The 27,645-nt window shown below is 53.7% G+C and overlaps 1 protein-coding gene across 16 annotated transcripts in view; it reads right to left on the minus strand.

The window, feature by feature from the left end:
* Positions 1-27,645, minus strand: part of Cacna1g (calcium voltage-gated channel subunit alpha1 G) — a 64,745-nt gene that overhangs the window by 17,267 nt on the left and 19,833 nt on the right. For 9 of the 16 annotated variants that reach the window (XM_006971971.4, XM_006971961.4, XM_006971964.4 and 6 more), the window contains exons 10-24: positions 17,574-17,725; positions 16,702-16,887; positions 16,500-16,614; positions 16,264-16,419; positions 13,138-13,206; positions 11,530-11,614; positions 11,251-11,447; positions 7,524-7,955; positions 6,568-6,668; positions 6,332-6,455; positions 4,444-4,512; positions 4,097-4,281; positions 3,129-3,255; positions 1,473-1,598; positions 530-619 (exon numbers count right to left, since the gene is read on the minus strand). In XM_006971971.4, coding sequence (XP_006972033.1) covers positions 530-619; positions 1,473-1,598; positions 3,129-3,255; positions 4,097-4,281; positions 4,444-4,512; positions 6,332-6,455; positions 6,568-6,668; positions 7,524-7,955; positions 11,251-11,447; positions 11,530-11,614; positions 13,138-13,206; positions 16,264-16,419; positions 16,500-16,614; positions 16,702-16,887; positions 17,574-17,725 — 2,214 coding nt within the window. The remainder of the gene's footprint in view (positions 1-529; positions 620-1,472; positions 1,599-3,128; positions 3,256-4,096; positions 4,282-4,443; positions 4,513-6,331; positions 6,456-6,567; positions 6,669-7,523; positions 7,956-11,250; positions 11,448-11,529; positions 11,615-13,137; positions 13,207-16,263; positions 16,420-16,499; positions 16,615-16,701; positions 16,888-17,573; positions 17,726-27,645) is intronic. The other 7 variants (XM_006971974.4, XM_006971977.4, XM_006971969.4 and 4 more) reach the window with 1 other exon arrangement.

Below are 27,645 nucleotides of genomic sequence, written 5' to 3' on the forward strand. Positions count from 1 at the left end.
CAGCCTGATGGGGACCATCTCAGGGGCTGCCCACTTTGGCTGGACTTGTACAAAAGTCACATCAGCCTGATGGGGACCATCTCAGGGGCTGCCCACTTTGGCTGGACTTGTGCAAAAGTCACATCAGCCTGATGGGGACCATCTCAGGGGCTGCCCACCTTGGCTGGACTTGCACAAAATTAAACAGCTTCAGGGATCTGACAGGTGAGTGGTTGGTATGAGTTGGCATCAGGCAAGAATGGCTATTCTTTATCTAGTAGCTTTCTTTTGTGCCTGCTAACTCCTGCCCTGAGGGGATGGGAGCCCAGTATTCTCAGACCTTCAGACTTTTCATGCCAAATTTACCAATTTTTAACTGTTCGCCCATCACTTGAAAAAACAAAAATTAAACTTATTGTAGGCCCACAGATGCAGCCCTGCAGTAAGCTGCTGCATGTTCTTCTGGCCTGTGCTTGCCTGGTTACTCTTGGCAACCAGCCCAGGCTGAATGACCTGAACCCAGGAGTGGTCCTTCCCACCCCCACCTTACCTGCTGGTCCACGCCCACAGCATCCAGCCCATCATACATGATGTCAACCCAACCATCCTTGGAGGCCAGCACGAACAGGGACATCAGAGCCTGGGGAGTGGGGGGTGGGGTAGGAGAGAAAATAACAGACTGTTTGAAACCTAGAATGTATGGCTGAACTACCCACCACATGCCATCAAAGCACGTCCTGGCAACATCTTGGGGTCCCTGCTCCAAGTCCCAGGAGAACACTCTGTCCCAGGACCCCATGGTTGGTCAGAAGCTACGAGAGATAACCAAGTCTCTGGCCTTATCTAGGCTGGGAGGCTCCTAAGGCCCTAGGAATCTAGAAGCCAAAACAAATCAGCAAAACCCAGCCCCTTCATTTTCTTTTCTGGCAGTAATAGGGTCGAACCCACATCTCCGTGAAGGGTAGGCAAGCGCACCACCCTGGACTGCCCAGCCTGGCTACTTCACTCCTCATGTATCTGTTTCCACAAACGGGGAGGAAAAGGGATCCCCTGAAAAATATGAACTCTGATCACGTAAGCACATACTCACTTCATACGCTACACACTTAGAAACCTCAAGGAAACAGTAATGTGAACTATTCGCCAGATGAGAAATCGGAGGTTCCTATAGGTCAGCTGCCTAAAGTCACTGCGCTGATGAAGACGGAGCCAGGGTTCATATAAAAATTAATAACCTGCTCTCAACCTCATGTGTGCTCTCTGCTGGCTCTGGTCCAGCCCCCTGCCTCCTCTGAGCCTCTATCCCTTCATCTTTGGTGAGCTACAGGCCTTTGTGGTCTGTCCACTGGGGTGTGTGGGTACACTAGCTCTGGGAGCCAGCTGAAGGCCAGTCTCTGTGGCTGCCCACTCCAGCTGACTTGGTACACACTCCTCGGGACGGATGCGTGTCCCCCGCCCTCTGGGCTCCTCCCCTTCCCAACCCTGTCACTCACCTGGCCCAGGTTGTCAAAGTTGTACTTGTGCCGGACCCATCGGTAACTGGCCTCAGCACAGTCTGATTTGTTGGTGATGTTCCTAGTGTCCTCACCCTGACACACGAAGAACTTCCCTTTGAAGAGCTGGACACACACATGTGGAAGGCAGAGAGTGAGCCCGGGCCTCCCAACCCTACCTTACCCCTGAGTCCAGGGATGTAGCACACCCCGGGTGACGGGGCTATTCATCTCTGGGGTTAGTCAGAAACCCTGACAGGAAGTTCCCCTCTAGGGACCTTCTTCTTGTCCCCAGAGAGGAAGGACAAAGTGGAAGGAGGAAGTTAACCATTCCCTTTCTACCAAGAGCAGGCCAGGGGTGCCCTGGATGTGGGGAGGGGAAGTCCAAAAGTCACCTGAGAACAATGCTCCTTTTGCCCACCCAGACTTCCTGGGTCAGCTGTGCCAGGGTGGGCTCCACAGTCTTTTAACAAGAAGCCCGGGTGATGCTGATGGATGCTCAAGTTTGAGGGTTACACTGAGTTAGGGCATTTAACTCTCATAGTAACTATGAGGTGTGTAGATTATAAGCCCCACTTTAGAGAGAGAAAAACATGCTCAAGAGACCTTCGTTCACTCACTAAGACCGTAGCTGGCAGAAAAGGTCTTAAATCTAGCTCTGTCTTCTAGAAAGTTTACTCTTGTTCCAGGATATCCCAGGCCATGACGGCTGGGGTGGAAAGGAGGGGATTTGAAGGACAGGGGGATCAGGGGCCTGAGGGAACCATTTAGGGCACACATAAACCCATGGGACTGGAATCAACAATGGCTCACTCCCAAACCGAGGGAAATGGGAAAGGGGTGGGCACCAGACCACATGTGGGATGGGGGTGGGGCAGAGAGGCTCTGTACAGCTTTGGTAAATGTGGCCTGGAGGCTAGAGGATTTCTAGGAAACCAAGGAACAGCCCCTCCCCAGGGCATAGTGGGCATTCTAGAAGCAGAAAGAGGAAGGAGGGGAGAGGAGCAGCAGCAGCCACCCGGGAGTTCCCACCCTGCCCAGCTGTCTACCCTGCAGCTGGAGTGGGGACCTGAGAAGACAAAGATGGGCAGAGGGGCTCCCCAGCCCCCTGGGGTGTCTGCGGGACCCTGCAGGCTGCTACGGCTCTTTTTCCTCCAGAGCCAAGTTCTTTCTCTGGGCCAGAAGCCAGGTTTCCCAGGCAGCCCCCACTTCCTGCCTTGTCTAGGGTCTACACCGGCCCGCCCGCCCGCCTGCCAGCAGCACTCCGTTAACCTGGCCCAGCTGTCTGGGCCCTGGCTCCCCAGGCCTGGCACTCGGCCCACCCAGCTCAGAGAAGCAAAGAAGGGAGGGAATCCGGGAGCAGATCAACATGTGTGATCAGACACAGTGGGTAGGGACGACGGACTAGCTGCTAGGGTTACCAATGGTCCTGAAGCCTCCGGGAAACTGGGTCCTTTTGAGGTGTCAGGGTTCCCAGTTTTCTGTAAAACTCCCAGCAGGCAAAGGGGCCTGAAGCCTAGGCCCCCGGGAGGGAAGGGATGTTTATTTTCATTTGGAACGATGGCAGCAGTAGCATGACCCAGGGCCAAGAGGAGATGGGGGGGACTCCTCAGGCTTTCCCAGACAGACTCCCCAGGCCACCCGGCCCCCGCACACCTGCACCCCCAGAATGCCAAAAATGATGAAGAAGGCACAGCAGATGACCACAATGTTGCCAATGGGCTTGAGAGAGGACATCAGCGTCTCTACCACCAGCTTCAGCCCCTGGGCCCGGCTGATGACCCTGGAGAGCAGAGGGAGGGGTGGTGAATACCCAGGCATTCCCATAGCCTCTGCCCTGCTGGGATTCTCCTCCCTCTCTCCCTTGTCACAGAGCCCACACCCCGAGGACGTCCCCCTTCTGCAGTCTCTAAAGAGGCACCCGAAGCTCCCACATCTCCACCGCCTCTCTCAGGCTATCAAGTGTATTTCCTGATCAGGCTGGGAGTGAAGAGGACTCAACCCCAGGGAGGCATCATCCGGGATTGCAGGGTGATGAGGTGGGGGTGCCGACAGACACACAGCCAGGAGACAGTAGTAGGGGCATGCAGGGAGGGACAGGGGAGAGGAGATGGATCATTACAGAGAAATAGCACTCTTATTTTGGTATCTTCCCCACGCCGGAGAAATTCTGAGTTAGGAGGTTGGAACTTCCTGACTGGGGAAGGCAGGTCCCCTGCTAGGAGGCGTGTTAGCAGGGATGATCCCTGAGGGGTGCAGAAGGCAATGGTAGGAGGATGTGTCACTCACAGGGAGGGCAAGAACATCACCCTGAGGGGACTCTAAGGGAAAGCTTCAGCTGGAGGCCACAGGGGCATACGATCCTTTATATTGTGCTCCTGTCCGAGAGAGTCACAGCAGGGCTGTGACAGAAGAGTGTGCCACCCTGGAAAGGCATGTCCAGAGCTGACACTGACTGTGTGTCTTGGAGGGAAATGACCAGAACAGTGACCTGACCGAGTGTTGTCTGGAGTGCAACACAGAATTACCTGTGAGGTCATCGCCAGGAGGTAGAGTGTACAAGGGATTTCGTTCCCTTGCAGGAGTGTTGGTTATTAAAGTTGTGGGGTGGGGAGGGGCATCACCTGAGTGGGCGTAGGGTCCGCAGCAGCCGCAGCACCCTCAGCATGCCAAGGATCTTGGTGCCACTGTCGGAGACCATGGATACCAGGATGTCGATGACGGAGATGAGCACCAGCAAGCCATCCAGCACATTCCAGCTGCTGCGCAGGTAGGCCTGCTCCCCAAAGCACCAGCCCAGGGCCACCACCTGGGAACCACCACCACGTCATTGGCGCTGGCCACTCTCCCTGCAATCCCCGACCCTGCCCTCCACTGTGGCCAACCTTCCTACCCCCTCCCGGTTCCCTTCTCTCCACACCCCCTGGAGACTAGAGGGCCCACACCGGTGCTGCGCCTCCTCCTCACTCACCTTCACTGTCATTTCAGCCAGGAAGACCGCGGTGAAGATGTAATTGGAGAGGGTTAGGAAGATTCGTTCCTGCAGCAGAGAGAAGGTGGGAACCACCTATCAGGTCTGCTCTGCATGAAGAAGTCAAAACAGCTCCAGGTGTTTGATACTGAAGGAGTTGTCCGTCCGTCCCCCACCACCACCACCACCACAGGGCCACCTCCAACCTCACTTGCGGCTCTGGGCAAAGCTTCGCCCCTGCCCTGAACAGAAGAACCGCAGCTGTGTGCTGTAGAGGCGACAGGCGGCTGTCTGAATCCCCAGGTCCTTGATTTCTTTCTTGAAACTGGAGCAGGATTTAACTTGCTCTCCAGCCCTGTCTGCCGTTCTTCTACCCAACTCACTCGCTTTCCTGCTGTGAACCCCAGAAACGGTGCAGCAGGCAGGCTGGGGGGGCATGGCACATACAGACTGTGCCACCCTAGGAACCACATCTATGCTGGCCGTTGGTGACCCTTTGCCCGAGCGTTCATGGGCTGAGGTCATTCCTTATGACTGAGAGAGTGGCCAGCAGTATTGAGCGTGTATGTGTGTGTATGTGTGTGTATGGGACGGAGGAGAGGGAGAGACAGAGTTGGGGACAGAGAAACTGAGCGGGAAGGTAGAGAGACAGTGTCGGGGTGTATGGAGTCTTGGGGGGACACCAGGCAGTCATAGAGGGTGCAGCATCCCAGGGGAGGGGTCCCCAGTGCTGGCACTCTCTCACCTACCCACCTAGTCCTGGGGTGGGGGGCAGGCCCCGCTAATTCCCAGGCTTTCTCTACCCTCTCCTGGCCTGGCTGGAGCCCACCCTAGTGAAAGACAAGTCCCAGCAGCACTGAAATCTGAACAATGATGGGGAGAGCAGCGAGGGGTGAGGGGGCCTCTGGCCACCTTCGAGCAAGTGGTACAGAGTGCCAGGACGGGGAGACAGGGTCACCCCGGTCACCCTTCTAGAACCCGAGCTGCAGCCAGTGGGAGAGACATCTTCTGATGCCAGGTGGAGAGACAGCTTCCAGAGCCAGTCGGGCCCATCCCAAGAACAGAGGCTCTTGGGAGTTGTCTGGTTACCAAAGCCTCTGGCCCCTGCTGTTCTGAGCACTGAAAGATTGACAGTCAGGCAGAAGTGACCAGCGTGCCTCCTGCCCTCCTAAGCCCCCCCCCCCCCAAGCCTAGTTGTTTGTGACTTGGCAGGACCTCAAGGTACAAAGTGTAGCTCCTCCATCCAGCTCTGCATTACCCTTGGGGTGGGTGGTGTGTGTGTGTGTGTGTGTGTGTGTGTGTGTGTGTGTGTGTGTGTGTGTGTGTGTGTGAGATGTCCCCCAGCAATGTCACACTTCACAGTTCACTGAGACTCCTGGCCAGGCACAGGGAAAGCAGTACCGCTCTGCTCACACAGGGTCAATTTTACATGTCACCTCATCTCAGGACAGGGCTCAGAAGAACAATGGGGTATATATCTATATCTCTATCTATCTATGATATAGATATAGATAGATAGATAGATAGATAGATAGATAGATAGATAGATAGATAGATGATAGATGATAGATAGATAGATAGATAGATAGATAGATAGATAGATAGATAGATAGATAGGAAGGCAAGGAAGTACCCAGCTGGGCTGTTATATGACAGTAGAAGGGAAACTGAGTCAGGAGAGGACACAGGAGGCTTCTTGTGTGTTAGAGTCCAGCAGACCCAAAGGAAGCCCTGGCTTGTCCCCTTGTCCTGTCTGTGATGTGTGACCTTAGGCAGACTGGAGACAGTTTGAGCTTTCTCGTCTCCTTTGCTTGTTCTGACTGCTAACCCAGGAGGAACCTGGCACGCAGCAGAATTCAACAGAAGTGTTTACATCCTGGTGACTCACAGCACTGTGGGGGTCAATTTTGGGGCGCTCCATGGCGATGGTGATACAGTTGAGGAAGATGATGACGAGGACCACGTGGTCAAACATCTTGTGGGTGATGATCCGGTGACACAGGAGGCGGAACCTGCTCCGGGGACAGAAGTAAAGGCTGGGAAGGAGAGGCACCTGCAGACGGGTCCCTGCCGCCTCACCCTAGGACCCCACGGCTAGCATCCCCAGAGAGCGACACAACAGACCTTGACTGAGGAGGGAAGATGTAGGCAGACCAGGAGTCTCGCTCTCGGCAACAGGCAGGAAGCCGGGCTCGGACCCAGGCTCGTAACCGTTCCCCTTTGCTCTATGAAAGGAACATTCGGGGTGTGAGCGGGTCCAGGACTCCAAGCCGTCAAAGTTCGTCTCCTCCGCAGCAGCAGCCCTGAATGAACCTGGTCCATTCTTCCCCACCTCTGCCCTGTTCTTTACCTTTATCTCTAAAATCACCTCTTGGCTCCCTATACACCAACCCTCCCTATACATCTCCCCTCCTTCCTCCTCCCCCTCCTCCCCAGCATCCCCAGCCTCCGGCCTCCATCCTCCTCTGTGCTCTTCCCACCCAGCCTCCAGCCCAGCCCTTCCTTTCTTCCTTCCCTCCCCGCTGGGTCTGGCAACGGCATCAATTATCAAACATTGTACTCATCACAGCTGTCTGCTCAGATACACCTGGGCAGAGGAGACGTGGACCCTTCTCATGTGCTAACCCTGCATCCTGCATCCCTGTCCTTGTGCTCATCTTCAGGGCAAAGGGGGTGGTGAAGGGGATGGGGGAGGAGTAAGAGGCTGAGGACATGCTGTAAGTCAAGGCTGGTGATGAGGTTCAGATGAGAAAGGGGGACAGGAGGGGAGGGGAGACATCAGTTTAGAGAGATGAGTGATGGGTCTTCCTGAGTCACAGGGGGAGGGCCATGAAAGATTCATACACATCTGCCTGAAACCATTCATATCCACCAAGGACAGCAGAGAGCAGCCAGCCCTGGACACAAGCATGAAGGCTTGAGGCTCTCTCTGCAGGGTAGCAGAGAGAAAGAGGCTGCTCAGAGGTCAGATTGCAAGCAGGGCATTCCTTGTGATAAATCCCTTATACCGCTGCCTGGGCAAGGTTGTCCTCTCTCAAGATCAGGGGTGAGGGGTCACTGTGCCCCCACGGGAATCTTACCAGGTTGCCCTCATCATCCCCATCATCCCCATCGAGTGGGGGGTCATCAGGCCTCAGGGTCCGGGCCAAACGCCCTGAAGCTGACTTGCCATTGCAGTCTTGGTGCTCGGAAGCAGAGCTTCGGCCACTGGCTGTGCGGTGCAGCCCTGGCACCTGCAGGGTGTCGGGCAGGTCAAAGGAACTCTTGGCCTCACGGTCCAAGGAACCCCTGTGGCGATGATCACTGCCTGCTGGGCTGGCTCGCTCCTCTTCTGAACTTTCCTCCTCGTCCTGGCTCTCCTGACCCTCTCCTGACAGCAGGGACCTCCGCTCTCCACTCGGGCTCCTACGCTTTAGGCTGGGGGCCCGGCCCAAGCTGTTCCGGCTGGAGCGCCTGCTGGTCCAGCTGCTTGCCGCACTCCAGGGACTGTGTGGGGAGCTGCGGGCACTTGGCTGCAAAGTGAGCAGAGGAGAAATGATCTCAGCTGAGGCTGCAAGGACCTTCGTTGCTCATGTGTACCCCTATCCTGTGAGCCTCCCTGGAATGGACATTGGGAGAAGAGATGTTAACCAGGGGTCTGCAATCCAACGCCTCAGTTCAGAACCTGCTTCAACCTGCCAGTTTTTAAGCCTCTCTTGGTGCCTCCGTTTGCTCATCTGCGAAGTAGATGCAACAATAGCACTTGTTTTTCATTTAGCTGGTGAGATGAGTATTGTTATCACTGAGAAGCAAAAAACAAACAAACAAACAAACAAAGCCAGTGGTTCTCAACCTGTGGGTAGCAACCCCCTTTTGGTTGAATGGCCCTTTCACAGGGGTGGCCTAAAACCATCGGAAAACACAGATATTTACACTATGATTCATAACTGTAGCAAAATTGCAGTTGAATTTTAATGAAGTAGCAATGAAAATAATTGTATGGTTGGGGGTGACCACAGCATGAGGAACTGTATTAAAGGGTCGCAGCGTCAGGAAGGCTGAGAACCGCCGCAGAAGGCAATCCAGCTGAAGGTCGGGTGTGATGATGCAGGCCTGCAATCCCAGCACTTTGGAGGGAAGCAGAGACAGGGACCAGGAGTTCAAGACTACCCTTGGCTGCACATCAAGCTCAGTGCTAGCCCGATACACGAGACCCTGTCTCAGAAAACAAAAACGATGAAAGTGAACAGAGGACCTGAGCAAACATTTCTCAAAAGAAGACAAAAACCGCAAGCAAATACACACTTTCGTGTTCAGTATCACTAATCATCAGGGAAATGCTAATCGTTTCTTTTCACTTGTGTGTGTGTGTGTGTGTGTGTGTGTGTGTGTGTGTGTGTGTGTGTGTGTATGTGTGTGACAGTACGCCTCAGGTGTTGGTTTTCAGCTTCCCCCCTGTCTTGGGATAAGGTCTCTTATTCTTTATCACTATGTACCCAGCTAGCCTTTGAACTTCCATGATTCCCCTGTCTCTGCCCCATCTCACCACAGGAGCACTGGGATCAGGTCCAGGCCCTCAGGTTTGTGTGGCAAGCGCTTCCTCTACCGAAGCCACCTCCAAACCCCCCAAATACAAGTTAAAACAGTAAGAGCCTCACACCTGTTGGAATAGCTACGGTCCAAGCCAACGCGGAGAAAAGGGAACATTTGCACACTGTTGGTGGGACTATAAATTAGTATGGCTACCGTGGAAAACCATATGGAAGATCCTCAAGAATCTAAAAATAGAATGATTGTATAGTCCAGCAAATCTACAACTATAGGTACACACAGAAAGGATTCTACATCATTATGCACAAAACCCAGCTGCACTCTCGTTACATCACTGTTCACAACAGCGAAGTATCCACCGGCCAAGAGGATTTTAAAAATGGGGTACACAGATGGCTTAGTGGTTATGAGCACGCAATGCTCTTTCAAAGAACCCTAGTTCAGTTCCAAGCATCCACATCGGGAGGCTCACAACTGCTTATAACTATGGTTCCAGGGGATAAGCCCTGCTCTTTTGAACTCTTGAGAACACTGCTCTCACATGCATACACATTCTCTCTCTCTCTCTCTCTCTCTCTCTCTCTCTCTCTCTCTCTCTCTCTCTCTCTCTCTCTCTCTCCTCTCTCATACACACACATGCACATATTTATAATTAAAAATAGAAATAACATTTTTTAAAGAAAAGGAACATATGGAACACACAGCACTCAGCCTTTAAAACGAAGGAGGCGGTGGTGGCGCACGCCTTTAATCCCAGCACTCGGGAGGCAGAGGCAGGCGGATCTCTGTGAGTTCGAGGCCAGCCTGGGCTACCAAGTGAGTTCCAGGAAAGGCGCAAAGCTACACAGAGAAACCCTGTCTCGAAAAACCAAAAAAAAAAAAAAAAAAAAAAAAAAAACGAAGGAGGCTGGGGAGGTGGTTCAGTGGGCAAAAATCCTTGCCACACAAGCGTGAGGCCCTGAGTTCAGAGAGCCAGCACCCAGGCACGAAAGCCAGGTATGATTGAGCACAGCTGTAACTTCGGCACTGGGTCAGGGCAGAGTCAAGCGCACACCCCAAGTTTGCCGACCACCCAGTCTGGACAGTCAGTGAGCACCAGTTTCACCCAGAGGCCCCGTCTCAAAAGATAAGGTGGAGAACAATGGAGAAAGACATCCAGCATTGGACACCACACATATGCACACACACACACACACACACACACACTTAAATACAAGTAGTTAAAATGGAGTAAAAGAAATCCTGTCACTGCCAGTAACGTGGGCGACCTTGGAGAAAAGGATACTAAGTGAAATAAGTCAGACACGGAGAGGCAGATTCCCCCATGATCTCGGTTTGGATTCTGAAAGGATTGAACGTATAGAAGAGCTGAATGGTGGGTGCCTCACGGAGTTTGGGAGGCGGGGAGCTATTGGACCAAGGGTACAACATGTCAATCAGAGCAAAAGAATACACCTATAGTGGCCTGGTAGTCAGCAATGACCTAATGTCACTGAATTTGCTAACAGAAGTAGACTTCAAATGTTATGACACAATAAAGTATGTGAGGTGCTATATTCATTAATTAGCTTAATCACGTCATTTCATATTTGCATGCACTAAACACCACATTTTAATACATAAACATATACAATAATCCTAGCACTCTGAAGACAGAAGCAGGTGGAGCTCTGTGGATTCAAGGCCAGCTTAGTCTACAAGTAAATTCCAGGAAGCTAGAGCTCCATAGGGAGACCCCATCTCAGAAAAGCAAAACAAATAAATAAATAAAGCCTTGGCTGAGTGATGCATACCTCTTATCTTAGTGCTCTGGGAGACTGAGGCAAGAGGGTCATGTGTTCAAAACCAGCATGGGCTATGTAGTTAAGACCCTATTTCAAAATGCCAAATAAAATAATAATAAATTAAAGGTAAAGACTTAAAAATAAAAATAAGTAAAATGGCAGTCTAAGCACAGTCTTCTGCATTATGAAGCTAGCTTGGTCACCCCAGCTACCTGAGACTGAGGTCCCCATCAGTAAAATGGAAGCAGTGAGGATGCTACCTCTCTCTCACACAGTCGCAGGGCAGCAAAGACATCATTCACAATATCTTCAGCAGAATCTAGCATGGTATCAGGAGCTAAACTAGGGTTTAAGTCTAAAGGGGAAATGTGTACCCCCATCTCTGTCCAGTCCACATCCCAGGGGCTGTTTCCTTGGATCTGCCTGCCTCCATCCCCTCATCCTGCTGTCCCGTTCATCTCCCACAGTGCAGCACTGACATGCAATCCCTTACCGGTGACTTCATCTCATGATGGGCAGCTCCAGGTTCAGCCGACCCACTGCTACTGGTGCGGCGGGAGCCGGGGCCCAAGGCTTCCCCCACACCTGTGCTGGAGCTCTTGGGCAGTGACATTGGCGTAGCAGCTGTGTGGATGATGAGGGGTGGCAGAAGGCTCTTGCGTAGCTCGGGGTGCTCTCCCAAGGCCACCACTGCAGGAGGAGAGGGGAGATCCTGAGTCCATCTCCAGGCAGGTCCCGGGCCAGAGGCTACACCCTCAGGACCACTACTCACAGGCCAGGCGCTTCTTCCTATCTCCATCACCATCCACGCTGGGTGAAAAGAAATCAGGCTCTGACTCAGACTTGGTGGCATCTCCCTAGGGTCAGGGAAGAGTGGACCATTAGGACCCTGGCCAGGCAGGTGTCACCGGCATGGACCAAGGTCTCCCTCTCATCACATGAACATACCACACACAGACCACAGGAACCAGCAACCACGATATGAGGCATGCATGAAGACAGGCCAGACCACCCAGGCTGGGGGCCTGGGGCTTCCCATGGCTGATGCCTCTGCCTCCCACCAGCCAAACCTTACGAAAGGCCATGGATAACCAAGCCCACAGCACAAGCAGCCTGGCTGGCCTGGCACTAAAACCAGCTGAGGGGAGAAGGGGTGGCTGGATGGGCAGGTGGCACAGGCCAGGGGGGTTGAGAACCGGGGTGAAGTGGTCACTACAGCCTCGATTCCAAAAGCCTACTCGAGACCCCTTCCCTTCTCCTCCTGTTGTCCTTCCCTGACCTCATACCTGTGATCCACGAAGGAAACAGAAAGACCCAAGCCAGAGCCACTTAGCCCAAAGATGGCCCCTTGACCTCTGGCCTCCACCTTCCCCAAGCTCCAGCTTCTTCCTGGTCCCATTTCTACTTCTCTGTCTCTGGGATCGATTTTTTTTTTTTCCCTTCCTTCTTAGCAGGTCAGTAGGTTTCCCAGTAATTATACACTCCTCCTTAAGAAGTTATTAAAAAATACTTGATTGCTACTTTTGATAAGCGCATAAATATTGGATAATTGGCATCTCAGGGGATCATTTTCATTAACTCAGTTTACATCCCTAACGAGGCCTTTAATTATCAAGTGGGATCTCCAGGGGGCTGCTAGGGATGCACAGCCCTATGGGGTCCCATGGGAAGCCTGGCTTCGCCCCAAATTCTAGTGCCAGTGCAGGAAACAGCAGAGTACAGGTTTGGCATGAGGAGCCAAAAGGGGGGACGTGCTCAGAGATGGCTGGTAGGGTTTAATTCAATGACTGGTGGTCGGAGGCTCAAAGGTGGGTGTAACATTTTGTCACAGTATGGCAAGAGCTATACCCCTTCCCTGCATCCTCCAAGGACTTGTCCTGAACTGAGGCATTTGTGGGGTTTCCAGTGGAGACTCATGGCAAGGGGTGAAGGGAGAAAGAATAAGGGAGTGTGTTCTATGACCACAGGTCTTAACTCCACTGAGGCTGGATGTTTCAGACTCCTTCAGGACCCAGGTGCAGGCAGGCACACATGCGGTGCCCACGTACATGTGCACACAGAGGATTCTAAGTCCCTTCCTTCTCTGGCCCATCCACAGGCCTGGCAGGGCTGGATGGGAATGTGCCCTCTGCGGGTTGATGTGGGCAGAGGCAAAGAAGCTCCTCCCTTCCATGTCCTCGAGCGGGGCGGGGCGGGGCGGGGCGGGGCGGGGCGGAGGGGAAGGGACGTAAAATCCAAGCGAACCTCACAACACCGAATGACCACCACGGCGACCACAGGTTGCACACAACAGCTGAGCGTGAACAGGAGCAGAGACACAGGGGCAGACTTGGAGGGGCAGTGGGCACAGGGGCATGCCGACCCGTGATCGCATACCTACCCCCTGGGAGTCGACAGGCAGCTGAATACAGCTTAACTGTCCACTCGCATCTTCCCGTTTGCTGATTTCCTACAGGGAGAGGGGGAGGCAGGGGAGGAGGGCTGCAGTTCACAGGCAGGCGCTCGGCCCTTCAAAGATCAGCAGTGTCCCAAGAGGATGAAGAGAAGGAAGCGAGAGACATGGGGTCGGGAGAGTGGGACGGGACAGCCTTCTAGAATTCAGCCTCAGGCCCCCAGACCTGAAGGAATCCGAAGGGCGAAGGCAGAGGCCACAAAGGGAAGATGAGTTCAGGAAGGATCGAGTCCTCCAGTAATCCTCGTAAGAGCAGCCACTGTGCTTCTCTGTGGAACTAAGGATCAAAACCGTGGCCTTGACCGTGCCATGCAAATGTTCCACCACTGAGTCACACCCACGGCTCTTGGCTTTTTGAGACAAGGCCTCGCTACATGGCTCAGACTGGAGTGGAACTCATGATCCTCTTGCCTCTGCCTTCCAAGTGCCAGGATTACTGGTGTGTGCCACCGTACCCAGCCTTAAACTGCTTATGAACATAGCTCACTTGCTTGCAAGGTGGGAGATGGCACCATTACAAGCCTCTTGCAGGGTAGGCACATGAGGTCACAGAAGTTAAAGAAACTGCCCCACACTGTGCGTGAGGGGTTAGAGACTGTGGGCTGTGCCCCACATCTCCAACTGAGAACACAGCTCCCCTCTCTCTGAACCAAGGTGTCTGTGCAAGTTCCAAGGACTGAGCAGAGAGGGTATGGAAAAGTGGATAAAAGCTGGGGACAGGGCCTCAGTGAGGAGCAGAGTCCGGTCTCGTCATTTCTAAGACTCCCAGCCCAAGTCCTTTCAAGTCAGAATGGATGCACACGCCTGGAGTAGGATAAGATGTGACAAGTAACAGTGGGATGGCGGCCATGATGTTGTTTAGTATCAATTAATGGCTACACACAGGGCCTGCTGCTAGTTCATCTAATTAAGTGCATGGATGACAAATACACAGGAATTCAGGGCACTACCCCCTGGGAATCAGAACATCAGCAGCCAAGCAGGCTCTGTCCCTTAAGCCACCCCCTACCCACTCTTAGCAGGATGTTAAGGTCAGCGGGAGGGCTACCCTTCAGGTCTCCCGCTGAGCTCCGCCAAAATGGGGCAGTTGCTCCTTCCACTGAGGTGGGCTGTCTTGTTCATAAAAACAAAACAGTATTTCAGGTTATCACGACCCCAAAACCTAGCCTCCCTTGCCGGACCATGGGGCCTACTGAAACCCCACAGAGGTAAGGGCAGGTGGCTCCAGATGTGCCCAAGTCATCAGCATTGACCTACACCCCGTGCAGGAGAGTGGAGCAGTTGGTCCAGCCCCTCAGGGTCACAGCCCACCCCACGGAGGAGGTGTAACCTTGAAATCCTTCCTCTATTGCGCACCTTACCTGAAGCAACCCAACCCTTGGAGGCACCAGGCCCTGGGTGACACTCTCCCGGTAAGGGCACTTACACTAGGAAGTAGGAGGGAACTTCCTGTGAGGCCCTTGTCAATCCTTCCCATGCTGGAAAAGCTCTCAGGCCCCCAGCAGGGCCAGGATGACCAGGCCAGACATAAGGGCCTGGCAGCTCTGTTCCCACACTCAGACATCACCGCTGCCTAGCAACCAGGCCAGCTCAGCTGCACTCAATTTAACAAGGTGCTTGTGAAAACCAGTTGGTGGGGAAGGGGCTGTCTACACTGGACACCCCAGGTCCGCCGTGGTAGCTAGATGAGGGAGAAAAGGCTAGGGTATTTTCCACTTCCTTCAGGGTTGGTTGTTTTTGTTTTTTTGGGTTTTTTTTGCCTGAGAGTAAACTCAGCCATCACAAATTGCTTTTGGAAGGAACTAAAGCGATAAAGAGACCCATCCCCACTCAGCTCTGCACCCTGGCAGGCAGCTAGCAACTACCAGTCATGAGGCTCCTGGGAAAACCCTGCGGTACCTCTCAAATCTTCAGGTCCAAGGGAAACTTCAAAGAAGGGTCCTATGGCAAGGAGGGTGTCCACGGCCCTCTGTCATTGCAAGGGACCCACCCACCCGTCCCTAAAGCCTTCTCCACCCACCTCAAGCTGCCTTTGCTGCCACCCAGCAGGGAGGAAATGTGGTAATGGATAACCACACAATTAAAATGGAAGCAGAGAAGGCCAGTGCAGGCCAGACGCTCCTGCACACCACTGACTGACTAGTGCCCAACACCCGCACCCCCCGTCAGCCCTACCCGGCCCAGGGGGAGCAGCCCTCCCTTGCAAGGCTGGGAAAGAGTCGGAAAATAGATTTCTGTTTTTCCACCGTGTGCTGGGTATTTATAGACCAGGCCGCAGCGGGAGTTTCCATCCGGGTCACCCAGCGAGAACTGGACCAAGAGCTTCTTCAGGCCCAACCTGGTGCATTTCTAGGTTGGGTCAACCTGCCCTGTTTGAGGTGCTGGGATGACGGAGTCGGGAGGAGAGCTTGGGTGGGAAGGCAGGCAGAGCTGAGGGAGAAGGAGGTAGGCCTCTGGGACAGAAGCTGTGCCCTGGCGCAGCCGGGGCAGGATCAATGTGAATCAATATTAATTGATGACGCTGCCTGTGACGGAGGTGATGGAGTCTAGGCTGGAAATAGGACTCTCATCTCTGCCATGCCCGCAGCTAATTGGGCTCATTTCTCACCCTGGGCAGCTCAGCCCTGCCTGGGGCCCTGGTGGCATCTTCATCAGCTCAGCCTGGGCTCAGATGACTTGCACACAAGCCTCCCACACCCCTCAGCCCAGATGGGTCCTCCCCACACGTCCTATAAAGGCCCGTGCTCTGGGATCCAGCTACACAGGTCCCCAAATTCAGCTTGTCTTTCTGGGGAAGGGCCTAGCCGACTAGAAGAACCCTATAACATGCCAACGTATAACCCACACAGCCATCTCCTGTCCCGCCCCTGATGACAGGCTTCATAAGGCCCAGCACCCTCCACCCCAGGCCCACCCCGGCTTAGTCCAGCGGTTACTGCCTCCGGGATCTCCCAGGCCTCATAGTCAGCAGCAGAGGGAAGAAGAGGCAGTCATCCCTCCTGGGAGTCAGGAGACTGCCCTCAGCAGGGTGAGATGGGCAGGGGAGGGGGTTACCTCTGCCTGGAAGCCCTCCACCAGAATGGCGACGAGCAGGTTAAAGAGCACATAGTTGCCAAACGTCATGAGGGCGATGAAGTAAAGGGCAGCCCAAGACGACGTGGAGGCCATGCCGTTGTAGAGGACTTTATTCCAGTCCTCCTGAGTCAGAATCTGTGGGCAGGGGACAGGAGTCAGGGCTTGACTGGACACCCAACCTCCCCAACTCACCCCCTGCCCGGTGACCCTCGAACCTGAAAGACAGTGACGATGGCCCAGAGCAGGGAGTCAAAATTCTTCCGGTCTGGCAACGTGTCCCCATCCCGTTCGGATGCAAACTTGCAACCAAAGAGATGCATGCCCAGGATGCTGGAGACACAGGAAGTCCCAGACAGGGTCAGGGTCCGGTGCTCCTGCCCCTAGCCCCATCCCCCTCTTGGCCAGCAGTGTGCTCACCTGAAGATGAAGATGAAGAGCATGAGCAGCATGCAGAAGGTGGCCACGTTGTCCATGGTCTTCATGAGCACCACGAGCTGCCGCTGCAGCGCCGGCAGGAAGCGTACGAGCTTCAGCACCCGCATCAGGCGGAAGGTCCGCAGCACCGACAGGCCACCTCCCTGCTGGCCTACAATCTCCCACACACTGCGGGAGGGAGGCAGGCACCCTGAGTTCCTACACCCCTGTCTCCTGACTTCCCTTTCCGAGGACCCACCCATGACACCTGAGACCCAGCCGCCCAGCACAGCTTGGAGAAGGGTCATGCACAACCCTTCTGACTTCAGAGGGGCCGAAAATCCAGGTGACAGCTCCAGTTCGCTGGACCCTCCTCCCCTCTCAGCCAGAGATCACATCCCGGGCAGCAGGCAGCCCTCTCCCTAAATCCCACCAATGCAAGAGCATCAAGTTATGGAATGCGTGCTTTGTTCTCTTCTAATGAAATCTAAAGCCAATTCCAGAAACCAATAAAAGAGTTCTGGCCCTGGGCTTGGGGGTGGGGGATGGAATTCTTTCCAGGTCTTGGAAACCCTAAAGTAAGTTGCTGGGCGTCTGAGTCGGTTTCCAAGCACTTTGCAAGCAAGGAAGCTGGCTGCGTCTTACTCTTCCTCCAACTCCACTTGAGAGCCAACCCTCTGATCCTCCCCCATCCCAGGCCTGGGCAGGGTTGGGAACAAGAGGTAGATGCAGATGGAAAAGGGGGCCCAGGCTCTAGGAAAGCAAGGTGAGACCCAGAGGGAAGAGAAAGGGATGGAATACTGAGGCCATGTCTCTCCCTCAAAGCCATCCCTGCTGACACTCTTTCAGACAAAGGCAGGAGGGGGCAGCCATACCTGATGACAACGATGACACCATCGAAGATGTTGTAGGGATTCTTAATGTAGCCGAAGGGACCGTATACGAGCAGCTTCAGCAGCATCTCCAAGGCGAAGAGGCTGGTGAAGACGATGTTGCTGATTTCCAGGGCGTTGGTGAGCTCCTCGGGCTAGAGAGCAGCGGTGTATGTAGCAGACTCATCCCCAAGCCCCACATCCCAGCCCTCCTGAACATGGGGCCCCAGGGAGAGGAGGATCAGGAAAGGCAACCTTAGGGAGCATCTAAGAAGAGAGGCACTCAAGGACAGCCACCCTGGGATCGTTCCCAGGACTGCATCTCAGGTCTTGAGACTAAAGTTTTTTTTAGGGGCTACTGTGTGAGTTCTGCTGTTTCTCCTAGGAGGTCTAAGAGTTTTCAGTTCCTGTTCTGAGGCCCAGGCTGGCAAGGTACACTAAACGACTCAATAGGAGCTGTGGCCAAGGCTTTACGTGCACACACCCAGTCCTGCAGCCCATATCCCACAGCTACGCCATGAGCTTAGCAGCCTGCTCCGAATAACAAAGGCTATGCATTGTTCATCTGCTTTCTCCCAGATAAATTGCAAATGCACACACTCCTGGTCACATGTGTGTTAACAAGCAGGAGGGCAAGCCCCAGAATGAGGATGCATCTGCAGCTTGCGTCTGATGACACCAGGAATAATCCTCACCCTATCCTGCTGCTCACTCCACGACCTTCAGACTAAGATTCCCAACCTCTCTGGCCAACTGTAAAACACTAGAGGTAATTCCTTTTCTGCTCCTGCCCAAGGTCTGGGATGGGGTCAGGGATGCATCCTAGCGAGGCCCTCGGAAGAAGAGATGACAAAAGCCATCTCATCTGCTTGTTCCAGCTCACTAGTCTCCTCCCTCCAGTACCAAGTGCCTGCTGTATGCCTAGCAATGTACCAGGCATTGAAAGAGCTGTAAAAAACACACCTCCCAGGAGCCCTGTGTCTGGCTAGAAACACGTTGTATACACACTAAACGGCTGAATAACCACAAGGGACCTTAGAACCTGCCTTGGCGCTAAAATATATGATTCAGATGGAGGCACGAAGAGAGGAGACGATACAGAGAAAGGCTGTTGGGAGGGAGCACTGGTAATGAACTCCGAAGGGGAGTGGGTCTCCCAGGAGGGCCCTGGGGAGGGGGAGAAGGGAGGCGCATGACTTGGCTGAGGGCAGGGATGCAGATAGGGACGTGATTAGCTCAGTGGACTCACTGCCCACCTGGCAGGTGAACAACAAACCAAAAGCCCGAGGTGCACAGTAGCTGCCCAAGAAGCCGAGTTAAACGACCACAGCCGGGCGGTGGTGGAGCATGCATTGAATCCCAGCACTCAGGAAGTAGAGGCAGGTGGGTTTCTGTGAGTTCGAGGCCAGCCTGGTCTACAAAGTGAGTTCCAGGACAGCCAGAGCTGTTACACAGAGAAGCCATGTTTCAAAAAACCAAGAAAAAAAAAAGAAGAAGAAGAAAGAAAGAAAAAGAGAGAGAGAGAAAAAAAGGAAAGAAACAGCCAAATGAGGCCCTCATTCTATCAGACACCTCCTCCTGTTTACCCAGATGACTCGTCTGGCTGCCGAAGCGTGGAGCCAGGTCCTGGGCGCAACCAAATGTACCTTAATGGCCCCAATCTGTGTGACCAGGCTGGGAGGGAGGTTAGAGAGCTGGAAAGAAAGGACCTCTCACTAATGGGCTGGGACGCTGGGGGGGGGGGTGGTCACAGTAGATACACTCTCAGCCCATGCACCGGGTTCTTCCTAAAGGCAGGCCTGGGTGGCAGAGAGTCATCTGAGCCGCTGTTGGGGGAACTCTTTCGGTCCTCCACTGCTCTGGCAGATCTTGATCGAGTATTTGATTCACCAGCTCAGAGTGGAGGCCCAAGAGGACACTACAAGCAGATCTAGTTAATAGGGTCACTCCAAGACAGGACCTTCGGCCCCTCCAGTGTCGGCACAGGGCAGAAAGCAGGGAGGAGGCCATTTGAGTGCAGACAAAGCCCAGGGCTCAGACCTCTTCTGACCCTGCTCTGCACTCCAAAATCCAGTGACCAGGGAGCCATTGTCAGGGAGCCCTGCCCCACTTACCCAGCCTTCCTCCCTGAGCCTCGAACACACAGGTATGGTGCCTCACAGGCTTCTGACCCACCTAACAACCTTCCTCTGCCTCTGCTACCGGGCAGCAGAAAAAGCTAAGAGGTAGTGGGGGTGGGTTCTAAGACAGCAGGCAGGAAGATCCAGGGAAAGGGACCAAAGCCAGAGACAGTGAGGAGCCCGTGAATGCAGACACGAGGGGCTGAGCACATAACACGCCTTCTAGAGGTGTGTGTGTGTGTGTGTGTGTGTGTGTGTGTGTGTGTGTGTGTAGCACACGCAGACACGAAAGCAGCACGAAACACAATCACAATGGGTGGATTTGGAGTCACAGGAAGTGCACAGATTGAGCATCTCCAATTCCAAACCTACAACTTCCTGAGTACCGATGTGATGTCACAAGTGGAAACTCCCACCCGACCACGTGACATGGCACAGTCAAAACAAGTATACCAGTTAGGCAGGGTGGCATACACCTTCAATCCCAGCATACACCTTAGAATCCAGAGGCACAGACAGTCAGAGCTCTGTGAATTCAAGGCCAGCCTGCTCTACATAGTGAGTTCCAGACCAGCCAGGACTATATAATAAAGGCCTGGTTATAAAACTAAAACCAAAAAAATGAAACAAAACAAAAGCACAAGTATTCTCAAAATATATGATTTTTAAACCAGGCAGTGTGTACAAGGAGTATATGAACCATCAATGAACTCAGACCTAGGCCCCATGCCTGAAATATCTTATTATGCATATGGAAATACTCTCAAATCTAAAACTCTTCTGGTCCCAAACATTTTTTTTCAGGGGGAGGGGTTTCAAGACAGGGGTTCTCTGTGTAGCCTCGGCTGTCCTGGAACTCGCTCTGTAGACCTGGCTGGCCTCGAACTCACAGAGATATGCTTGCCTCTGCTTCACAAGTGCTGGGATTAAAGGCGAGCTCCGCCACTACCACCTGGCCCAAACATTTTAAATGAATATAAGGTAATTCAATCTGTACTTCAAAAACTCCTTTCAAGCTGAAAGCATAGTAGCTTTCAAGAGTTTTTTTGAGACAAAAAAAACAAAAACAAAAAACAAACAAACAAACAAAAAAAACAAAAAATACTCGATCAAGATCTGCCAGAGCAATGGAGGACCAAAAGAGTTCCCCCAACAGCGGCTCAGATGACTCTTAGCCACCCAGGCCTGCCTTTAGGAAGAACCCCGTGCATGGGCTGAGAGTGTATCTACTGGGGTTGGCGGGAGGTCTCTCTATGTAGCTCAGTCCAGGTTGGCCTTGAGCTGAAGAACCTCCAGCCGAAGTCTCCCGAGTCCTGGACCACCATGCCCTGCGAGCACCATATCTTTGATATATACGGGTTTGCTCCAACAGTGGTTCCTAACAGGACAGTGACTCTGTGTGCACAGGGTTCATCCTTGGAGCCCTAGGCAATCCTCATCAATAGCCTAAGGGCACATACTAACAGTTTATCAGTATGTAGCAAAGGGCTCAGAGGGGAGGCAGGGGCAGGGGACCCCTGGAGGGCTGTATCACCGGGCTCCATCAGGGAGGTGGGGCAGCAAAGGCTGAAGAGCCCACCCCACTCTGCCAAGCAGCTTTGGAGAAGCTGGGGTGCCTGGTCCAGGTAGACAGTGGACCAGGCACCCAGCCTTGCCACTCTCCTGCACACACATAAGGGCCAGACCTCTTTTTCCCCTCAGAACCCAGTAGTCCATCTCCTGATCCATGGAAGAAAAAACAAAAACTAAACAAGCAAAAAACCTTTCTTTCCCAAAACCAGGTCTGTCCAAGTTACTAAATCGGAGGCTGGGAATGTTTTGCCAGCGCAGGACAGGACACAGACACAATCTTAGTAACACAGTTGCCCTAGAGACTGCAGCCATAATTCTAACCGCTCAAAGGGGCAGAGGTGGAGTCAGGTCTGCTAGAACTCAGCACTGCGCCAGTGGCCTACGGACCTCCTAGAGTTCATTTTCCTCTACACTCCCAACCAAACAAGGATAGAGAGACAGGAGATGCCCTGGAGAAACTGAGGCTTGGAGAGGGGTGGGAACTTGATGGAGGTCACGTGGGCTTCTCTGGAGAGGGCTTGGAGCACATGTCTCCCGGTACCAATCCCATCACACTCTGAGAGAAAGCCCATTCAGTCCCGGTGGCAGGTTCCAGACTCCCCTCACGGACTTCCTGGCTTCAGATGCCCTTTCTCAGGTCTCCGGTGGCTGAGCACTCCCTGCCCTTCCTAGAGCTCAGGGCCCGGTGGATACATGTGTTAGAGGTGGCTGGAATCCTGAGCCTTTGCAGCTGAGGCCCGGGCCTCTGCTCTGTGCTGATGCTGGCTGGAATCCTTCCTTGCCCATCTCCCAACCTGCCCTCCCCTGATCATCGCTGGGACCAAGCATAACCTGGTCAGCTGCTGGCTACCATACCATCTCCCTTGACCGTGCTTTAAAGTGCCCTCTGTGGACAGAACATTCCTGATATAAAGGTGGGGCTGAACCCAAAGTCAGCGGGCCTGCCAACTCTGAACCTTTCTACCTGTGAGACCTTGGGCAAGTCCCTTTCTTCCTAGCAGCAGCTAGAACGTCTAGCAGCTCAGACTTCCTGGAACCTCTTGTCTTATACAGAGAGTCACCACCTTGCGATGCGGCTTCTCCGCAGGACAGGTGAGTTCAAGCCAGCAAAGGCTCGAAGCTCAGGCCCAGGCTCAGGTTCAGGTGGCCCTGAGGGTGCAGACAGTGGACAGAGCCCTCGAGTGCGCCAGGACAGACTCAGCGGCGGCAGCGGGAGGAAAAGCTAGGAGCAACATGGAGCTCAAAGCCAGTTGAAGTCAGTGGGCCGGTACAGGTGGGGGCCACTCAAGAAGAGTATCCATGGGAATAGCCCCAGCTGGGTACATCGTTAGCATGAAGGGCAGAGAAAGGAACATGTGTGTGGCTGGGTGGGGGTGGGGGGGCGCCATACTCAAGACCCAAAATGTTGAGAGTGGGAAAGATGGTACATTTAGGATGAGGCTGCAGGGCCCACGAGGACAGTGGCTTCCAGCCACAACTCAAGCTGGACCAGCCTTGGCCCCCAGCACTGCCATTGATGCTTCTGCGGGGAGGGAGGAGCTGTGCAAGGCTGTGTACTAAGAGGAGTCATCTGGATGCAGATGGCTTGGAGGGGAGACGAAGACCAATTAGGAGATACTGCAGCTGTCCCGGCTGGAGGCCTGAGAGCCGGTTCTGACAGACAGTGATGCGCCTTTCCCAGGGAAAGGTGGAGAAGCCAGACCAGAGCTGAGAAGGGGCTGGGTCAAGCTGCCCCTGGTCTGCGGTCCATGCCCAGTCCATCTCCTCAGCACCTAGCAGCTCCACCGATCCTAAAAGATTCTGCTCACCCATCTGGACTCCTCAGCTAGTCTCAGCCCTGCTTTTGATGTTCCCAGCTCGAGCTCCCAGGAGCTAGGGTCTAAGCAGGCTGCAGGGATGCCCGAGTCAGGAGAAGGCACGTATTCTGGAAGATGTGAGCAGTCAGGGGACGACGGGGTGGTAAGGAATTCCCCAACAATCTCACAGGCCACATACAGATTACGGCTTTGCCCCTCCCTTCTCAGCCTGGATATCACATCTCGGCACACTTCACCCCCGGCACCCTCTTTGTATTTCCGCCTGTGCTCCAGCAGCCAGCAGCTGGCTTTATCGCCTCCACCATCTCTCCAGCACTAGAAGTTTCCCAGCTGAATACAAGCCAGGTAGGCACAGCCCTGCCAGTGCTGGCCCGGCTTCAAGACAGCAACCCAGGCCCCTGCCACTTAAAATTCTGGAGCCTTGAGCCTGGCATGGTGGCCCGTGCCTGTAATCTCAGTACACTCAGGAGGAAGAAGGATAAAGAGTTCAAGGTCATTCTCAGCTACAGCTACATTTTGAGTTCTAAGCCAGCCCAGGCTATAGGAAAACCCACCTTTCACCAAGAAAAAAAAAAAAAAAAGTGCTTGCCTAACATACGTGGAGCCCGGGTTCGATCCCCAACACCGTACCAACCAAACACGGCGACACACACTTGTAACCCCAGACTCAGGAGGCTGAGGCAGGAGTATTGCCACAAGCTTGAGGCTAGCCTGGGCTACATAGTGAGACTCTCAAAAAGAAGTTAAAAAGGAAGGGAAGGGGGGAAGAAGGGAATGAGGAGGGAGGGAAGTCTGTCCAGCTCTTCCTGGTCAACCTCTGGCCTGGAGCCCCTGGAAAGCTACTGAAGGCCAATTACTGACTTCAGAGGGCTCCTGCCGCGGGTCCCTGGTCCAGGTGAGTGCCCGTGTCCCTGCCGCTCAGCTGTATGCTGAACTGCTGAGTAGAGCAGTCAGTCACGAACAAGGCTACGCTGGCCAGACGGTCCCTGCCTGCTGGGCGGCCGCAGGGTTGTGTCCTGCTGGATCCGAAGTTACCTGTTCCCGTGTGGCTCTTCACTTCTGTCCCTAATGTGGCCACGCTTTCCGGTTCCTTCCCGCACCCAGCCTGCACCCTCCTCTTCTCCCTCCTCTGCCTGTGCACTAGGACCCCCCTGCATCCGTCGGCCCTGTCATTTCTCATGTGTTACTTTCTTGCTTTGCCCCCCCGAACAGAAAGAAGCTCTCTGCACACACACCTATAAGCCGTGTCCCCTCCCCCCGCCACCCCGTCCCCGCCACAAGGATCTTTCCAGTCCTTCTGGTATAATTGCCTTAGCAACATCCAGGCAGGACCGGCCCCTCCTGCTCTGCACCTGGCCCCCCGGGTCCCATGCAGGGCCACCTCCTGCCTCTCTAGGAGACCCTTCTCCAGCGGTCTCTTTTCCCCTCAGCCAGTCGTCTATAGAGTTCCTCTAGGTCCACTCCCTCCCCTAGATGCCCCCCCTCCGCCATCACTCCCCCCCCCTCCAGCTGTCACTGGGGTGTAGAGGACACTAAACAAACGTCCTCCAAGTCCCCGGCTTCTCCTCCAGACGGCCAGCGCCTGCCTGATATCCCTCTCGGCATGGCCCGCAGCCACCTCAAACTCAACACGTCCAAAACAAAGCCTTCACCTCCTCTTCGGACCTGCTCCTTCCCCCTCTTCCCACGCTTCTACCGTGCCTGGGGATTCTGCTTTGGAACCTCGGAGTTATCTGGGAGTCGCGCTTGCCCTTCATCCATCCCGACAGGCAGGTGCCAGGGCCAAAGGCCCTGCCAGTGGGCCCCCAGCCATGCCCGCCCTGGCCTCTTTGTGCCATCCCCTTGACGAGAGGCTCTCACTGCCTGTCATCTGAGTGATAGAAACAGCTTCCTTGCCCCTCCCGGACCAGGCCTGCACCTCCTGGCGGCCCAGGCTTCCTCGGAGCCCTTCCCATCCCTGTTACTCCTGGCTTGATCACCTTGTGCCCCTACGCCAATCCAGTGCATTTCCGAGCTTGGCTGCTGGAGGGTCCTTCATGTTGCCCCTTTCTAATACTACCTTCCTCACCTATTGTGGAGGTGTGGACACGTCTCCTTTGCCCCTTGGAGTCCAGCTCCTGGTCTCGGGTGTGAATTGTCATTGAAAGGGAACAAGGACACACCACCACCTGGGGACTTCGGCTCCGCCCCCACCCTCTCACATCCTAGAATTCACCCAGCGGGCTGTGCCCAAGACAGCCAGGGATGCCTAAAAGGACACAGCCTTAAAGCTCCAACCAGTACCCTTTTTACTCCCTTCATCCAAGACCCCTTGAAACTATGAGGCTAGGTCAGGCATCAAAGAAAAGTTTTGCTAGGTCCAAAGCCCCTGGTCCACAATCTGGAAACCAAGGACCAGGCCCAGGTAGAAGGCATCCATAAAGCCTGGCCCTCAAATGCCGCTTTTGGAATATCTATGTGGCATGTCCGTGTCTGAAGAAAGAGTGTCCCCAGCTTTCAACAGAACCAAAAAAGGAGTCGGTGTCCCCTTCAACAGTCCAGGCATACCACATGGGGACCCCACCCCCATCTTCCCCTCACTTCCCTTACTGTGAACCAACCGCAATCACTTATAAATAGAAACCTTCTCTGGACATATATCTGCAGTGACAGGATGGGTCCAGACACGAGTGACAAGCAGAACTGTCTCTATCCTGTCCTCCCTTGGCCTGAAAGGCTAACTACCCCAGACTCTCTCTGTTCTTCAGCTTCCCCAGGCCTATATGCCGCCATCTTGCTTCCAAAACAAGTGGCTAGCACCTGCTTTTACTGGATTCAGAACCAAGAAGGGACAAACAGCCTGTGACTCCAAGACCCCAACTCACAGAGAGGACCCAGATGGAACACAGGGGACAGGGCCACTTCTTGGACCCCAGATATCATCTCGAGCCCCTGCTCCCCACTGGAAGCCTGGGGTCACCCTTGCTGTTCCCTCTCCTAATGGCTACCTGGTGCTAAGTCTGAAGATTTGGCTACCTGTGGGCTCTCCCCAGGCCCCTCCTCTCTGTCTCCAGGAATGAAAATAGATCATGGACCACTGCAGCCAGCCCTTCTCTCTCCTCCCCTTCTCCCTCACGGCTTCCAGGAAGCTTCTGATAAAACACAAAGCTGGTCATATGACCTGCTGAAAATCTTTGCTAAGAATCTATCAACACAAGCCTCTCAAGATCTGGCCTGAGTTTTCCCCACCTTAATCTCTCGTTGCTTGTTCATGCAGCCCATATCCAGTGCCCACTCATTCCGAATGCCTGCATTTAGGTTTCAGTGTCTGGTACCTCCGGCTCTCCCCTTTGCTGCATCCTTGGGTGGCTGCACCCTGCCTGACCTTCAGACTCAGCTCAGGGTCCATTCCTTTCCAACTCCACATCCAGGAACTTGGCTGTGGTGGGAGCATGTACACCATGGAAACTGGCAAGTTAGGTTGGGATTGTTTGTTTCTGGAGTACTAGAGTTTGAAACTAGGGCCTAGGGTGTGCTAGGCAAGCACCCTACTCCAGAGTTATAGTCTCAGCCTTCCTTTACTTAAAAGGTTTTTTTTTTTGAAGACTAGAGAGACAACTCAGCTGTTAAGAGCACTTACTGCTCTTGCAAAGACACAGGTTTGGCTCCCAAACACCCTCACAGCAGCTCAAAATCATCTGTGACTCCAGTTCCCAGGGATCTGACGCTTTTTCTGATCTCCATGAGCTCCTGCACATACATGATGCACAAATATCCACCCAACCACACACATATATACATAAAATAAGTAAGTAAATATTTTAATTTTTTTATATACAGAATCTCAGTAAATTGTGCAGGCTGACCTTGAACTTTCAATCTTTCTGCCTCGGCCTCTTGAGTAGCTGGGAAGGCCAGCGCCATCAGGCCTGGTTTATTTTGTTTGTTGAGGGCTACTTGATAAACATTTCTCAGCACCACTGCATAAACCCAGTTCTGACACGTAGAATATGTGTGTGGAATGGATGGATGGGTGGGTGAATGGATGGGTGGGTGGGTGGGTGGGTAGATGAATGGATGGATGGATGAATGGATGAGTGGGTGGATGTATGAATGGATGCATGGGTGGGTGAGTGGATGAATGGATGGAATAAAATGGGATGGATGGATGGATGGATGGATGGGTAAGTGGATGTATAGATGGATGGATGGATAATTCACCATTCTAGACTCCCTATACTGGCCCTTGTTGATGCGACACATGCCTTTGCTCATCCTATAGTCACACTATATCATTTTTCTTGCTCAGGTACTCTTCAGTGTCCTATGACCTTGTTCCTGTCACTGATCTTTCTGGGCACACCAATACTGCTGACAAGTGGTTAAGGGGCAGGGGAATGTTATAGTGAACATGATCCCAGCCTTGGGGGTCTGGGGGATATAACAAAATGATGTTTCCCCATCAAGAGGTAGGTAGAAGGGACAGACACTGTGCCCAGATGCAAAACTGAGTAGCCAGCCAAGTAGACGGCCGGCCGTAGTAGAAGCTAGCACCTGGAGAAGAGGGCTGGGGCTACGTTCTCAGCA

This window comes from Peromyscus maniculatus, chromosome 8 (assembly GCF_049852395.1).
Source record: "Peromyscus maniculatus bairdii isolate BWxNUB_F1_BW_parent chromosome 8, HU_Pman_BW_mat_3.1, whole genome shotgun sequence".
NCBI classification, from domain to species: domain Eukaryota; kingdom Metazoa; phylum Chordata; class Mammalia; order Rodentia; family Cricetidae; genus Peromyscus; species Peromyscus maniculatus.